Here is an 18,298-nt window from a genome sequence, read left to right as displayed (position 1 = left end):
TGACAACTTAAAATAAGACAAAGTTTAATAAATTCTTTTTAATTATTAAATTATAAAATTAATTTGCGATAATAATGTTTACAATTTGTACTAATATCGGATGTGGTTGAGAATTATTAATATATATTCGTCTATAAAATTTAATCCATGAATTTTTTTGGTAGTAAAATCGACTCGCCATTGTCTTTCGCTGATAATCGATGCTTTTTAACATAATCTATAGCCCAAGATTTCTCTTGAAAAATTAATTTTGTGATCTGAAATAATTCCATTAAAAAATTATTCATATGAAAAATAAATTTTGTGATCAGTGCTATCCAAACCACTACTACTACTATTTACACCATAGACTTCTTTGCATACTTTTTTCCCGCGAGTTTTAATAGAATTTGTTGCCAATAAACGTCAGTGGCGTAATAATAAACACAATGGCGTAGCGAACATAACTGGCACCCGGGCCGCGACACTATATTGGCGCCCCTTCCCCCTCCCCCTCCCTCTCTCCCTCCCCTCTCCTCCCCTCCAGAAACAAATTTTGTTTTTCTTGGAAACCATTTGGCTCCCCTCTGCAAGTGGCGCCCGGGGCAAGCTGCCCCACCCTTTGCTGAGAGGTTTTCTTCGTTTGTGGGCGATAGGAAATTCTGAAGTTCCTCAAGGTCATGCAGCCTCAAAGGAAAAACTTATCGTGAATAGCTGCCTTTAAGGAGAAACCAGCTTCACACTCGGTCTACTTAGCTTCAGATCAAATTTGCTTTGTCTTAGTTTGTTTACCTGTAATCCTACGCTGTTCCGGTTGTAATCTTAATTCCCAGATATTTTCCAATCAGGTGAAAGAATGATTTCGTAGATGAGTAAGTCGTACGTTCTTAGCCATCGTAATAATGACAAAAAAAAAAAAAACAAAAACGACGGGTAAAAAATTTCTCAGAAGTGAAAAATGTACCAGAGGAAATTATAATAAATCATTTTTCTTAGATTGAAGATAAAGGTTTCACTTACCAGATTTTATACGAGAAAAAAAAACACTTAAAAAATTGCTTACACGTCAGAATTTATATTACGTGTTCAACTAATCGTGTTCTAATTTAGCCACATACAGTTTCGAGAACGTGCCAGCCCTTTACAGTGAACTATTTTTGAGCTTTCTGTTCTTTCCTCCTCTTTATCTTCCAAGAGCTGCTACGCTTCCAACTCTGTTGTCTTTCCTTCGATACCTGCCGCTTCCTGCACATGAAACAGCTCTTTCTTTTCTTTAGAAGCTTGTACTATGGAGTAAAGAGAAAAGTTTAAATTTATAAACGAAATAAAAAGTCTTGGAGATTACGAACGCCTCGTATAATAACTAGTAACAAGACGGAAAATGAGAAAAGGAATTTCGGATCCTAATCCATTGTATATGACAAGTTCTTTTCGTACTTTACCATCATGTACAAGAAGTCACAATCCTATTGTGAAGTTTTTAAAAAATACAGCAAGGAGTTGCTTAACTTTTCGGGCCGTTAAGAGAGTTTGTTTAAAAATAACTTTATATTACTTTATATTANGGGTTTTACTGTACTATTATAAAATGACAAAAAAGCTTACTTTGAGGGTAGAGACGAATTTTATTATTATTATTTTTTTAATTTTGAACGCTAATAACGTGTAAAATATTCATTAAGAGATATGACACATGACCACTTATGTCTTCACCCTGTCGACCTTTAATTAAGAACCAAAATTTAATAGTATTAATGCCCCTTTATACGCGAGCTACAGTACCATATTTCGTTTCTTAAACTTTACCCATTCTGAAATATTGTTTAATTAATATGTCAGAACAGAAAATAAAGAAGTTGAACAAATTAGATGCCAACACATATACGCACGCGAATTTTTCCTCTAAATTTTTATTGACTTTTTGAGGGGTTCGAGAGGTCTCCAAACGCGTAGATTTGAAAAAAAAAACCTAGAGAGAGAAATTTGACACAATTCCAATACTTTTCCATTTTATATAGCCTACATAAGAAGTTTGGAAGTAAAAAGGAGTCGAAGTCGGCGGATCTTTTGACGACTCCGACTCCACAGTCCTGCCATCGAGAGACCATCTATTCCAGTGATTCTCAAACTTTTTTTAGCCACCGCCTATTTGTTCCATAAACTTATACCCAATGCCCCTAACCCATTTTTTACTTGTGTAAAAAGGCTTGGAAATATTCTTAGAAAAATTTTCTATGAACCTCACACTTTGTGTCCTTACCGTACATTTTTCTCCACGTCTAGAAACCATTAAACGCAATGTTCTTCTTACCAATTTTAACAGAAGAAAGTGGATGGTTGTCCGTGACCCCAACCCTTATCTATAGCCATCCTGTCTCCAACGCTTCCCTGCCGCCCACTTGCTTCTTTCGCCCTCCCAAATTTACTCACCGCTCACATAGGCGGTAGAGCCCACTTTGTCTAGTCCAATAGTCTAAGCCAGTGGTTCTTAACCTTTTAGTGATGAGAAACCATTTATCAAAATTTTTATCTTGCCATGGACCACGAGCTGTTTGGCAGTAATATAGGTTCTTATAATGTTGTTCTATAAATTAAACACGTAGAAAATTATTCGGAACCAAGAGTATTATATTATTTGCGAAAGTGTTATATTAATTATATTATTTTAGTGCGATTTTTGTGACTGCACACTGTTTACCAACTGCTGAATTCTTGGTTCAGTGCTACTCAAAGCAAATGCATGTCGGCACTGGCATCCAACTGATTTTGATGTTTATTTTTAATTATCAAAAGCACTGAAAATTCTTGCTCGCATAAATATGTGGTTGAAAATAAAAGTTAGGTACTGTAAAGCAATTTCTCGAATTTTAGGGAAAGCAATAGCTTTTTGGCTCCAAAAATCTTTAAGATTAATTCCTGTCTCGAATGTATCCTTGCAGTTACTTTCGTGTTGCATTTCAATTAACTCTTCTTGTATTTCATCCGGCACCCCAGAAATGTTGACTATGAAAGGATTGCAAATCAGTTTCCGAATACCTTTATCCTTGCAGTCAGGAAAATAGCGATTGAATTTATTTTTCAAGCTTTGCAAATGGAATGGAATGTTCTTTTGTATTTGTCCTTTAATCTCAGCACACTGTCAATCAATAATTGGGTTCAATGTATCAAACGCAGAAAAATTCTCTCTTTCGGCTTTGCTGATCTACAGGTCGATTTTAGCGATAAACGCACTGATTTTATCTTCAAATGCAAATTTATTGCTAGTGCCTTCCAATTTCATATTTTCTGACCGCGCACCATACCCCAGCCCAGTCCACTATAGGCTCTAACCTTGACGTACTGGCATTGTCATCAACTCGTCGTCATTTATTTAATAATTTTGGGATAACTTTGCGGACCACTTCGGATGCTTTCAAGGACCACCAGTGGTCCATGACCACAGGTTAAGAACCACAGGTCTAAGCAATTCTGAGGAACCGTCTAGTCTTGTGTTTCTCAACTTTTTTGACCTTTTGTTCCTTTAAAGCTTAATATTTTTCTGTGGCCCGCATAATAGTAGCTTGAGGAAAAGTTTAAAAATAAACATTAAAAATTATACTGTTTTTTTAAAGATTACAAAATGAATTTTTAATTAATATATCTCTTAATTACTACAAACATACGTGCTTATAAATTCATTTTTAAAAATAAAACATGCAATAAATTGACATTTACTTTATTCACTCAGTCTCTGCTACATCAGTGTTGTAAGACAAGACAATTACAATCATTAAATGTAAGCATAAATTTTCAGTACATTTTACATAAATTCGGTAAACTTGAATCGATTGAAATATAAACCCTTAAATATGGATATCTGAAGTGGAGAGCAAACAGAGGCTTTCCCCCACCTGGGATTGAGTAAAAAATTATACAAATTATAGTCATAAAAGTGATTGAGATATATAACCTTACATAATCTTACATGACTATTTTTTATAATCTGCTTGTGAAAAAACCTAAAATTTATTGATGTAGGCCTAATTATTTGTCTCGAAGCTTTACCACCCTGAAAAATTTTGTTAATGCATCTGCCCGTAAATATCTTGACACAAAGAACAGTGGATTTACACCTTTTTTATAGTAAACGGTCCATTTGTAATAGAACTTTGTATTGCAAACCACATTGTTAACATTAAATCATATTAATTTTCAACCTTCAAATTCAAAATGGTTTACGTATGGTATTTACTATATATAATTGTCACTTTTTAAAAATACTTATGTTTAGATCCACACTCGATTTCATGTAAATTCCAGAAGCAAACAAATCGTGGTGCTAAACTGAAGTTTCACAATACAGGTATACCTCGCCTTACGTCAATAATTGGTTCCAGGAGAACGACGTAAGTCGAATTTACTTGTCTCCGAATCTACTTATCACTAGGCTAAACCGTAAATTACCATTTCCGGTTCTGTATTTTATTTATTAATGCATTTTTAATAATATATGGTTAANAACTTTGTATTCTCCATTAAGATTCATTTTAATCTTATCAGAAGATAACATTAATAAGATTAAAACAATATATTTAAAATGTAATTAGATGATAAATATTTGCACATGACTTTCCAATATATATACTAATTATTATTAAAACACGCACACATACTGTGTGTAACATTATGTGTGTTATGATGTTAAAGTTAAAAGAACACAAAAACCAAAGAACATTAAATTCAGAATAATAATAGTTGTTTACATTATTTATGATACATACATGTCCAAAATTTAAGAAAGAACACAATTGCTAGCAGAGATAGCTAGAAAAAGTCACTTGGTGACAAGCCTGTTACAACATTGAGTGCTGCATCATATTTCAAGATGGACATATTCCATACTGACAGCTTACCAAAAGAGCTTACGAATTGCCAGACAGCAATTGATGAGCACTTTATCTATGTCAAACTACTGTATTTTTTTTTTTTACCAAAGACTTGCTTTTATTGTTTCGATTTGTAAAATCTTACAAACTATTATATATTATCCTGTGTTTAATGTCAAGTAATACAGTTCTTGCAAAACTTGTCTGCATTTATCTACAGTTCTCTGTTCAAGTACAAATATCATCTATCCTTAAGTTTTGAATGTGTGTAGCTTAAAGATTATAAAGTTTGTTTCAGTAATTATAGTCAATTCTGAACTTATTAAAATTCAAAAGCTGTAGTTTTATTTTAAAATTTGTATCAGTTCATATTATTACAGTTTATTATGTCTTAGTTCTAATCAATACGCTGTTAAGAAAAATTTTAAGAAACTTTCAAATCAATGTTTAATTATCATATAAAATTTTTATATTTAGTTTTGTCAGTCTTGTACCACATTATCAGTTGGAGGAATTCGTCAACAGTTTTCTTTACCTGAAAATATTGAATTATCAATGGCCTCTGCAGAATTTCTACGAAATGTAAAATCAAATCTTAGTCTACCAGGTATGTTTTATAAAAATTTGAATATTTATTGTAAAAATATCAAATCTGTTTTTTCACAGAAATAATCTGTAAGATTAATGATATTGACAAAATTTATAAATTAAGAAAGCAATATTGATTAATAGTCTGGTTGATTTCATTTCTATATTGCACAATAAGTTATGATTATAATATACAAATATCAAAGGAAGTATTACTATTACAAATTTAATGTAAGTCATAGTAATTGATGAAGTTATCAATATTTAAATCAGAGAATTTAATACAATTCAGCAATAATTACACTGACTGATCAAAACATTAGACAGTGGTAAATGATGGAAAATGTATGCTGGTACCCCCTAGCAGAGTGTAACATACCCAAACTAAAATCAGGATCTTTGGAAATAAGCACAGAATTGCTATGAAGAACTTATCATACAGGAACACTATTGATTGGTTATGTACACTTTATTATATGAAAAGGAAATGCATTTAAGGTTATTCATCTCTCTTCAGTCCTTATACATATATGATGAAACTGAAATGATATATTTATTAGTGACAACTGGTGTAATCTTTTAAAACAAAGAGGATAAAACTAGTAAAACTATAAAACATAAAAGTTAAAACTTGCTAAAAAATTAGCAAATAGAAAAATTAACACACAAAATCACTAAAATGAGCCAGTAAAATTTTCACTAAAATAAAAGATCTGAAATATTTCACTGTACTTTTATCACATAGGCACTGTCATATGGTACAGTGAATTCATTGTTTCTGAGAAGGATCTAAGTTTTCTCTACACCACACTCAATTTCCTTCCATTTCTTTAAAAACATTTCTATGATTGACTGAGCAAAACCATACTTCTTTCCAACTTCTGTTTATTTCATTTCACAACCAGTATCTTTGAAAGCATCTAATTTCATTTCCAAATGTATCTATTTCTTGATTTCACCATTTTTTCCACTAAATGTTAGTACCTCTATCTTCTTGGCCACAAGCTGGAGATCTTGTCTGGTGAGAAAAGGAAACCCTTCAAAATTGGTTGGACTCTTGCAAAAAATATATACTAGTGATGCCACGAATAGTGATTTTGTTGAATACCGAATATTCAGCTATGCTCTTGGCCGAAGTGCTGAGAATTTGGTGGCTGAATGTTCAGCAAAATATGTGTACATTTCACAAGTGACTGGTTACAACCTGTCTCATTGTGGTGGGTGCGGTAGTGACACTGCAGGCACATTTGTTTTATTTGTGAGTAGATCATGTCATGACATGCATTATTTGTTCATTGTTACATCAAATTGTGTTACTAATAGTCCTTATTACTAAAAAATATCACTGTTTGTATCACTTTATATGAAAACTGTTNTGAATTGAAATCACGTGACTTTCGGTCTACACTGGAAGTTTTATATAGTTAATCGGGGATTCCTCTTCCGAATCTTGACACCGCTGGTCTCAGCATTTATATATCTAACTCCGTTCTCGAAATTAAGAAAGGACAGACAGTCAGACGGTCGACAGTGGGAATTTATAGGTCTACAGTTTTTTCAAATTGCAGTCCAACAAGCTATAATGTCTCTTATACACAAGCTACATTGACAAATTTCGATTATTAATCATTAACCCATTCTCAGATATTAAATGAAATAGACGCCTATACAAACACAAGCAAGCACACATATCCATAAAATTTTCCCCTTTTTTGGGGGTTCAGGGGTCTCAAATTATGGAGATTTGCAAACACCTGGAGGATCAAATCTGACTAATTTCAATACCTTTCTTTGTTATGTATCAGCCGGGAAAGTAAACTGTACAGTCCTATCACTTATGCTACAGTAACTGCGCATATTTTCGGCATTAACATTACTAATCTTTTAAAGCACCTTGTAAAATTTCTTTGCAAAAACAGCAGATCTGTTATTATTATATTTAATAAATTTATAATGTAATATTATTATTTATATTAAAATCGTCAATTATATTACAGTTTGGATAGTTTTTAAAATGCAGTTCTCTTATGTATCATTGTGTCGATATCTCGTACAAGTTCAGCATTGCTCAAAAATACAGCTTGATATAAGCTTGCATGATTTAGCATATCAAAAAAGACAATAGGTTTATTACCTTTTAATCCTTTACTGCCTATGCTATTTTAGTCACAATACTTATAATTTTATTTCTAGGAATTATGGATAAAGCGAATGTCATATAATGAATAATACTCGTTACCTACTGCCTAAAAGGAAACATCTTTTAATATTTCTACTGAATACTTTATTATTTCTGCTGTGAGATATTGGAAATCAATAAAGTAATAACTCACAGAGGAATAAAAAATCAAGAAATAATAAGAATTCAAAAATGTTGTACAATTAAAAAGACATTTAACCTATGATGCATTACCTTTTTAATTTATATAAATATTTTGCATGGTAATTGGTCAAGGGTTTGCACGTGACCAACCGAACGGCCACGTGGAGTTTTTCTGGATATCTTCACGTGTCTAATATCAAAACAAGAACCGGTCTCCCATATAAAGTGCTCTCAGGAAGTACTTGCCTTTGGCAGATCACTCATAGGTTGCGTTCCCTTATTCCACCAACCCAAACCCTCACAAATATTTTATTTTCTACAAGAGATGGCAGTTATTAAATTCCTAGCTAATATGAACACATTGCAGCATTCATTAAATAGTTTTTGCAATTCTTTATAGACAATTTTCTACTATGTCTATAAAGTTCGGTAAAATGTAAAGGTACTTAATCAATTTTATAAAAATATTTATATGTTCTAATGCTTCTTACTATTGTTTACTTTGCTAATAGCTTAATCATGTTAACAAAAAACGCGTTTATGCACGAGAACATTAATTTAGAGTTTATCGATCAATAAACTGTGGAAAACAGAAATTTATATAAAAAGTAAATTATATCTACTTTTTATATAAATCCACAGTTTTCCATATTCCACAGATTATATCTGTTGCGGTAGATAGAAAAATTCAGGTAAAAGTCAGAAAGAAACTCTCTGTCGTTTATCTTTCGTTTTAGTTATTCTTAGTGAATATCATCTGTTATAACAATGAGACCTATTTGCGATAAACCGAATTTTCGAAAATAGTGGAATGAAGTCGGATAGATAAGAACAGACTTGATAAAATTCATAGTAGTAAAGCAGTTGGTATATTAACTAATTGACTAATAATCGTACATAAGTTAAAAGAAATGAAGAGAAATATAAATAATTGTTCATGCAAAGTTCTTTCTCCAGCTGTACATTTTACGAGTATATTCGGAATTAGTAGCTTATACAAATGTAAACATTAAATATTAATATTGACAATCGTTATCATCCATAATATACTTCTGTGTCTTGATCCTTTCTAGAAGTCAGTCTGTCGTTTTCTGTTCTACATTATTAATAACTCAAGGAAATGATAAATTATCTACTGCAGTCTATCTTATTGTATCCTAAAATTATGTTCTGTGAGGTATTTAACATTAATAAAAAATAAAAAGAAGATCAACTATAGGTATTTACCAGAAAAAGATATTTCTATATTGAATAAATGGCAAACATTTATAATAAATTTTGTTCCTGTTATTTATCTAATTATTTGCACGTTGATTTATTTGGTACATCTATTTATTTTTTTCCCAATTTCGATCAAATCTGTCAATTCTCAAGTTGCATTAGTGTGCCACTTTTTCATTATAGTTTTTCATTATTTAAACTATTTTCTCGTGGATGGTGTGGCGCTCTATATTATATATATGCTGATTTTTAACCAATTCATAATAAAAAAGAAATTTGACGGCATGAAGAATGACGTTTCTAATTTCCATTCTCATTTTAATGACGTCGGAGACTAGGGCAGTGTTTCTCAACCTCTAACGAATCGTCGCCCCCTTTAATAAAACCATTACGTAGTATCGCCCCCTTCACTTCAAAATTCCGATGCCGAGGGCGAAGGCTAACGCCAAATTCGTACTGCATTGAATAGACTAGTGACTAGTATAATGTTATTTGTTTAATTATTGTACGTTATATGAATAAAATATCTAATTATTCTTAATATAATGTTTTACTATATCGCCCAGAAAATCGTGTGTATCTCCATTAGGGTCGGACTTAATTAATGAGGATTTTACTCGTTATTAGCATTTACAATATTTTTTATAATACTCATCTCTACCCTCAAAATTAAGCTTTTTCCGTTTTATAATAGTTTAAAATTTTAAAAGCTTTTATGATAACAGATGGCGCCACCAAAACTTTAAATATTGTCGGGAAATTCATCAACTCCTTTCTGGTTTATTTAATTTACTTGTTAACGATCATTCAGAATTTCTGCAAGACCGAGTAACTCATAATTTTTTATTGTCATCTTCGATAGATATTAACCACTGATGACGTTCTTTTAACACTGCACAGCCCTGCTTCTTAGTGCCCAAAGGACGGGGAAAAAAAGTAAAATATGGCAATCGGTCGAAAAAATGACTACTCCAGATTTCTTTAATATATAAAAATTAGTTTTATAGTCGAATAAATATAAAAATTATATTCTGTACAGTACAATTACACAGGACAAACGATATCATTTAAAATTCTGTATTTCATTTTAGTGTAAAAACGATGATGACAGCGCCTCTAGTGATTATTTTTTTTATTAAAATGGCTGCCTCCTTGATAACGTGGTCCTGATAATTTCGTCTGTATAGTGTAGATATTGCCAGTGTAAAATGAGTTTTAAGATGAGCAAGTTGTTTTCTGTTGTACGTAATGTTCGAATTACGTGTACTCAAAAGTATTTTATTCCGTGGCATCAGAAATTAAGATATAGTAGCAAGAATAAAGATTCGCCATTCTACTTTGAAGGACAGAATGTTTTCAATTATAAAAAAGTTCCTATCCCAAAGGCTTCTGATATTGTCATAATAGGAGGAGGAATATATGGATCGTCTATAGCGTACTGGTTAAAGGAAAGAGCTCCTGACAGCTTCAGTGTAATGGTGATCGAGAAAGACCCAACAGTACGGATCATAAGTTGTTAAGTATTGTTATTGTTTAATTTATGAATAAATGTTAACATAAATTTTATATTCTTATCGGTTAAAGTGTACCTACGTAACCCCAATGGCGGTGCTTCCGACTGTTCGTGCTCTCGACGGACTCCTAGGTCGCCGAGTGTTTAACGTCACTAGTTATTGATTCACGGTAGTTTTTGAACAAAATAAAGAAAGGAAACGTTTACTAAAAATATAGTTAATGTAATCTAACCTAACTGAAGTGTCGCCATTGAGGTTACCTAGGTACACTTTAATCTTTTTATCAATGTTATAATTACTCATCTACATTTAACAAATTAAATACTACTTTATTTTATCACACTTCTTAGCCAAAATATACAAGGTGATCCCATAAGTCCCATAGAATTATGCTGATGTTTGTTTATTCTTTTACAGGTACAATGTTGAGTAAGGAGGAAATAATTTGAGTTATCTGGATGATAGGGACAAGCAGTCAGTGAAAAGTCACCAAAGAGTTGTGTGTGATTGGTGGAAAGTATGGATGCAGCTATAAACTTCAGAAACTTTTCACTGACTGCAGATTCCCACCATCAAAATTACTTGTGCATTTCCACCATTTATTCCTCCTTATGCAGCATCATACTTTTACAAATAAAAAATAAACAAAGATTGACATAACATCTATACTTTCAAACTTATGAGATATCTATATACAGTATAGTTTAGTAAAAACACTGTTTTATCTAAATTAAAACTAATTTAACATGATATTTATTTTTCATTGAGAATTTTAGACACTACTTTATAACCTAAATTTGTTGAAGGTAATTAATTAGAGGATCATTGAATTTTAAACAAATATATTTTAATCTGTAGAAGTAAAAACTACCAATCCATAACAACCAAATTTTTTCTAAACTTGATGATATGTACAAACTATTTATTGATTTAAACAATTCTTTATGTATCTTTTCATTTGTTCTTCACATTTAAATGTTAAAACAACTTAATTAAAANTAACAAGCGACGTATAATCGGGAACGACGTAACTCGAAACGACGTAAGTCGAGGTATGCCTGTATATATACACAATATATGCACTCTATATTTGCACTCTATATATTTATGTGCAATAAGCCCATATTTAATGAAATTTAATATAAAAACGAATATAAAAAGTAAATTTGACCAATTATGTCAGATATCTTGAGTACCTTTCGTGATAGAACCCGATTTTAATATAAAATTTAAAACGGGCAATTTGGTTCGTTGCTTGAGTCACTTGTCCGGCATGTCATTGGTTTGCTTACCCATCTGTTTCAGACATCGTGCTTGTGCTCATTAGAACTATTGATATTACATTCATTAAAAAATAAAAAATAAATCAATAGATTTTCTTCTTTCTCGAATATTTTTTTATATATAACTCATAGAACAATTTACAGAACAAAATCAAATATGACAAAACAATTAAAAACACATTATACAACGCTTCTTTAGATACATCGCATTCGTAATTATTAATTATTAGCCAATATACCCAACAAGCCGTTAAAAGTGCCCAAGCCATTTGAAATATTTGAATTGTTGTTATAAACATGGCGAACATTTTAGGCATTTTTATATTCATAGTTTTCAAAAAGAAATAACTATACATAAAAGAATGAACAAAAACGTTTACGTAACAAAAAAAAAATATCCAAAGGTAATTTCTTTATAAGCTCCGTACCAAATAAGAATTAGAGTAGCCGCATGATGATACCAATGAAGAAACATCAAGTTCCGTTTGCGTAAAACAATGAGTATAGTATCTCCAAGTTCCACAACTTTCGATATGAGGTATAAGGCAGTCCAAAACATAAATCCTTTCTGTTGAGTATAAGCCTTGTTATCGCAGATAATATAGTAAAGAGGAACGTATTTTATAGCATAAATTATTACAGGAATTTCTCTTACAAAGCAGCAAATACTGAAGAGTGCCAAACCACAATTCCAGTAAATTGTAACTCTTCTTAGATCGAATGCCGGTCGATACTTCATATAATGCTGTATATAATGAATGACAACTACGTACATAATAGAAAGGTATATAGAATAATGCCAATATTTGGCTACATAAAGTTTTAAATCTTCGAAATCAATTGACGTTTCAAATTCATAAGGTTGGGGATGTGGTTCAATAAGAACAAAGCGCTTCATCTTTATAAAAACATTATTGAAATTAATTNGTAAGTTGCAAAAAAGATTTGTAACAGAAAAATTTTGAAAACAATTGTAATTATTAATATTTATTATTTTTATTCACAAATTAAACATTTTTTGGAATATTAGTTTCCATTAATTCCACCATTATACATAATAAAACAATGTTTTTCTAGAATTATTTTCTAAAATTTCAATAATAGGCTCAATCATTAGAAAGGCTTGTCTACTTAAATAGAAATAAAATATGCAATATATTTTTAGGATTAGAAAATAAAACTAAATAAAAGAGGAGTAAATATACAGTATAACAACTACATGTGGAAAACATCTATGCCTGATCTTAATTCCCACATGCTGATATATCTTTGTCATCTCCAAGTGTTCATGCATGATCCATTTAACTGTTGTAGGCAACAAGTCCAGCTCCTCTGCTACTTTTTAGGTGGTAATTCATTGGTCCTGCTTAATGATATTGTAGACTTTGCCCATTTTTTCTTGGGTCATGACTTCAACAGAACAACCAGGACAAGGTTCATCTTCAACAATGTCTCCCAACTTTCCCAGCGGCCCCTTTATTGGCTGTATTATTTGAAGGGGCAGCCTCCCCATGTTTGAACATTCTATGTGAATGTTCATTAGGCTTAACTCTCCTTTTGGATTCTTCTGCTTCTATATTTCACTTCTTAGACTACTATGTTTACTTCAGGTACCTGTAACACAAAAACGAAAGATTAAGGGAGAAAAATTGGTATGCAACCATACAAATTTTTATGATCAACCTTTCTGGATCAGGCTGAGGACTTGGACTGACTGTTGTTCAATGCAGAGATCTAAGACAATTTATGTAGACAAAGATGAATGAAAGACCAACGAGAAGCATATAGTCACAATCTTGTCATGCATGGTTCATTGTTAGATTGTGCCCATAAGTTTACTGAAGAAGAAAATTTGTCAGATTACAAGTTACTATTTATTATTTTTGTATAATTAGTATATGCCACAACATCAAAGGATCAATATAGATGGAGATATATTATATATTTTTACTTGCTATTAAATATTGACACCAGAAAAAAAGCATTATTTTCATTTGTTTATATATATTATTAATTTCTTGAAATGCATCAATACTAATATGCCCCAGACTTTTTGAGATTATAGTCTTTCCCAGAATAAGAATGAAGCCATGTTCATTAATCTGCACATGCAAAAGAAAATAGCTTTGTTTTCATTACAAATTAGAACATAATATATACAAAACATATAATAGAAAATTATAAAGTAAGTTTACTGCTATAATTTATTTGAAATTTTGAACATATTTGCAAGAAATTTTAGATTATTAAAAAAAGAAAAACATTACATGACATGATGTTTGCATTTGAGAGTTTTCTTATGTTCTGTTTCATTTCTTACTGCACTTGATAATTACACATTCAACATCCAGCCCATTGATTCCATTGTTACTTTGGAAAATATTATAATAATGATATATTTAATTTTTTAAATATGACAGTCTACTATACTAACAGTTTTTAAGACATTTCAATAAGGTGTTTCAACTTTAAAGTTAATATATTTTTTAGTTTAGAATAGTAAATTTTTTTTTAATGTTTATTATGTTGAAATGTAAAAAGCAATATCAGTGAATAAATTGACAGATTTTTAGTGATAAATCATAGCATAATGAGTCAGAAATTAAGTATATTAAAGAATTTATTAATTATAAATGTTTAAAAAGGCTAAAGCTAGGTTTACATTGGCATACAAACTGCTATGAAGTGGATATGAAATTCCTTCCAGCAAGTGTTTGATCAGTTCATTAGTTCAGAGTTGAGAATATCTAAACTTTTTGCTGAGCGTTTCATTGCTAATACTAGTAGCTCGGGACGCCTCCTACTGGGCATTCTTTACAAATTTCCATGAGGCACGGTTCCTTTAACTTTTTTGTTCCTACCAATATGCTCTACAGCCCTGTTAAAGTCCGAATGGTAAGATTTACCCTCCAAATGAAGAGGTGGCGACCCCCCCAAACCGTAGACCCCTGTACTAACAATAAAGTCAAAGGAACCATACCTCTACTTGCGACCCTTCAAGAGATATAAACCCCTGAAATAATAAATTCCTATTACAAATATACTGAATTATTTATATTGTTATATTGACCAAATAATAATTTATTGGCCAAATGAATAATAATAATTTATATTGTTAATTTAAATAAGAATTAAAATTGTTAATTTGAATGTTTGAAATATGACACACGATAGGGGTGCCTCTAGTGTCCGTTATCAGACTGTTACGGGACAGGCAGATACCCGTTGAATGGGTTATATATATAGATTTGAAACCTTTTCAACTAGTCTTGTCCTAACATGAGTTTGTTTCTCACAGTATGATGCAGACAATATTTTAATTTGGTTAGTCTTCACTTCATCCTCCAAGCCCACATTAGGAACTGCTGGGTAGTAAAGGATAGAGCCTGACATATCTATACATGAAAATATCCTGAAGTTTCTTGCTCAGATTTGTTCTTGGATCCTCCAGAGCAGAAGGCTGATATCTTTACCATCTCAGCGGTCTAGCTGTTGCCATTTTTAGATTATAAGCAGTGATTTAATACATGAATATATTTAAAATTGATGTAATTTATTAAATTTTCGGCTTTGTTATGTATTAGAATTAAACTTAGATTTTTTTTAAACAAAATGAATGTGATTAAATTGTTAAATGATTTACTTTTAGGTGAAAACAGATGATGGAGAAATTAGAGAGGTTGAATTTTCTATTTTAGTCATTGCAGCTGGACCAAGTTCTGGAGAAATAGCAAAAATGCTAGGAATTGGAACAGGTAAAGGAATCTTACAGTTTCCATTACCTGTTCAACCAAGGTAAACTAATGCATTAAATAATAAATTAGCAATATGTTAAATGAAAAAATTTTACATTTTAATGGGATGATACTTTAATAGGAAAAGATATGTGTATTTTTACCATTGTCCAGATGGTCCAACCCTTGACTTTCCAATGTTAATAGATTCCTCTGGAGCATATGCTACTAGAGAAGGGCTAGGTGGATATTATTTAGCAGGAAAATCACCCTCTAAAGTATGTAAATAATTTTAAATAGTAATTCTGCTCTGTATGAATATTCACACTAATTAATTTATATTCAGTCAGAAGAACCAGATAACAGCAACTTAGATGTAGATCATCAATATTTTGATAGATGCGTGTGGCCATTGATAGCTAATCGTGTTCCTGCTTTTGAAGCTTTGAAGGTAAATTTATTATCAGAGCATAAATTATATTTATGAATACTGAAATTTTTCTAATATATATACTTTATAGGTCAAATCTGCATGGGCTGGTTATTATGATTATAATTATTTTGATGAAAATGGTATTGTCGGTTGCCATCCATATTATGGTAATGTCATTTTTGCTACTGGATTTAGCGGTCATGGTATTCAGATGGCACCAGCTGTAGGCAAAGCTGTTATGGAACTCATTTTAGACAGAGAATATACATCTATTAATCTCAGAAATTTTGGATTTGAAAGAATTATAGAAGGCATTCCACTAATAGAAAATCATTGTGTTTGATTTATTAAAAGTAATTTATAATCATGCATATCTATTTTAAAATTAATTATATGTTTTTAATTCTTAATTCTAATTGTATAAATTTTACACATTAGTTTGTATATAATGTAAAATAATGTATAAATAAATAGCATTTTTGTCAAATAATGAAATTTAAATAATAATCTAGAAATTTTTATTTTATTCTAGTATAAATACATATCTGAGAATTAATCTTTTGTTACTAACATTATAGAATTCTAATATTAATAGTTATTATTTTTTTTTTTATTAAATTTAATTTTATCATCATATATTTTATGTATGGCATGAACAATTTAATAAATACAAATTTAGATTTTTATTTAAGAGTAAATAAAAGACAATTGGCATTTTAATTGGTAATAAACCATTATCAAATAAATCAATGTATATTAAATAATCAATTCAACTCTAGTTTGATAGTATTAAAGCTCGGTTCGTATTTTCATGCAAAATGAATGAAATGAACACTAACTAAAATGTGATATAGCACAATTGATCGAATACTATGAAAAGTTGGTCAAACAGTTGCTGGAAATAGGCAAACTGGCAGTTTGTATGGCTTGAAATATATTTAATGGAAGAGGGATACATTATCGAAAGCAAGTCTGCTTTCATTGGATAGCATTTCAAATATAGTGGATTCAAAATCTTCAGTTTATGTTCTAAGCCAGCAGTTTCCAACCTTTTTTCATTAGTGTACTCCCGTGTCATTTCCAACTTCCTAACAAGAAACGCACGCACAAATCTCGCACTGCCTGTTTGTAGATGGGCGACTAAATATCCACATGGCACAACGCGCTGATTGGTCGGCTGAATGACGTCAACCTACTGGAAATTTTGATCAATTAGCCTAAACTTTGTAAGAGTTTTGAGAGAGTATAATTATAGACATTTCATCTAAAACTCGATAAAAGGCACTTATTTATAATTTCACTAGCTCTTGTGTGTATTGACATTAATGTTAAAATTATTGAAAAATTTTCAATTAAACTAAATTACCTGACATCAAAGATTTTAATGTTGAGAGAGTTTTAAACATCAAGAAATAACTTTTATCTGTTTTTCATTTCAATAAAGCATTTTTGTACATTTACTATAATAATAATATAGTCAAAAACAACAAATGTAAATTGCAAATTAAGTTTTTTTTTACATTTTTTATTAGGCAATACAGTATTTTTAAACTTACAAAAACTTGTATTTAATGTTTTATATATATATTACAACAGAATATGCTAAGTGGAAATGCAGCTTAGTTAACAATTTAATATGATTTTCACCTAAACATAATTCATAGTTTTTAATGCATAATTGTTAAAACATTTTAAATAATAAGTTATTTTTTTCTACAAATTCTCTAATCCATTGGTTTGCTTTTCAAATCAAATCCTGTGGAAACTTAAATAGCTTTATATTTTCCTATGCAACACAAACAAAAATAGCTTGCTATGAAAACATTACAGTACAAATGCAACATTACTTTTTCCTGGACTTATATTGATAAACAATTTCCATGATGAAATGTGTGGAAATTCTTATTTAAAACATATTCAAAGGAATTTAAATACTTACAGTATTAATGATTGTTAAATGATTTATACAAGAATTTTATACTTTTAATTTGAAAAATGGTCATACAAATTTGATTAAACATATTTACATATATATCTATTATGGAACTGGATACATGAAATTTCTGTAAATTTGAAAAGTGTTGTTTCTTAACACACAGATTTTGAACTGACATTCAAAAGCACAAACTGTCAATCCTAACTAAAGCATTAAAAAGATTTTTCTGATGAGAGTAATCTTTGGAGAATACGCCTATTCTTTATTCAAAATTGTTCATTAACTTTTACATTTAAACTTTATAATTTGTTAAGCAAGATTTGTGAAAATTTCTCTTTCAGAAGTATACAAAACTTACCTAATTGTGTTGTTTCATCTAACTATATTAAATGCATGTGACAAATTCAAAAAATATCCTGACT

General features: G+C 30.5%; 1 protein-coding gene across 1 annotated transcript; it reads left to right on the top strand.

Annotated features, from left to right (window-relative positions):
* The first annotated feature begins 10,126 nt into the window (after positions 1 to 10,126).
* Positions 10,127 to 16,363, top strand: LOC111637816 (FAD-dependent oxidoreductase domain-containing protein 1-like). The gene is made up of 6 exons (XM_023383379.1): positions 10,127 to 10,488; positions 10,561 to 10,631; positions 15,429 to 15,568; positions 15,650 to 15,785; positions 15,854 to 15,958; positions 16,029 to 16,363. Exons 1-6 carry the CDS (start codon positions 10,185 to 10,187, stop codon positions 16,281 to 16,283), a joined length of 1,011 nt encoding a protein of 336 aa, XP_023239147.1. The 5' UTR covers positions 10,127 to 10,184; the 3' UTR covers positions 16,284 to 16,363.
* Positions 16,364 to 18,298: the final 1,935 nt, after the last annotated feature.

The sequence above is a fragment of the Centruroides sculpturatus genome, unplaced genomic scaffold (assembly GCF_000671375.1).
Source record: "Centruroides sculpturatus isolate CEXI.00-Female unplaced genomic scaffold, Cexi_2.0 scaffold1001, whole genome shotgun sequence".
NCBI classification, from domain to species: domain Eukaryota; kingdom Metazoa; phylum Arthropoda; class Arachnida; order Scorpiones; family Buthidae; genus Centruroides; species Centruroides sculpturatus.
Note: the sequence above shows the minus strand (reverse complement) of the source record. Positions and strands in the feature narration are given on the sequence as shown.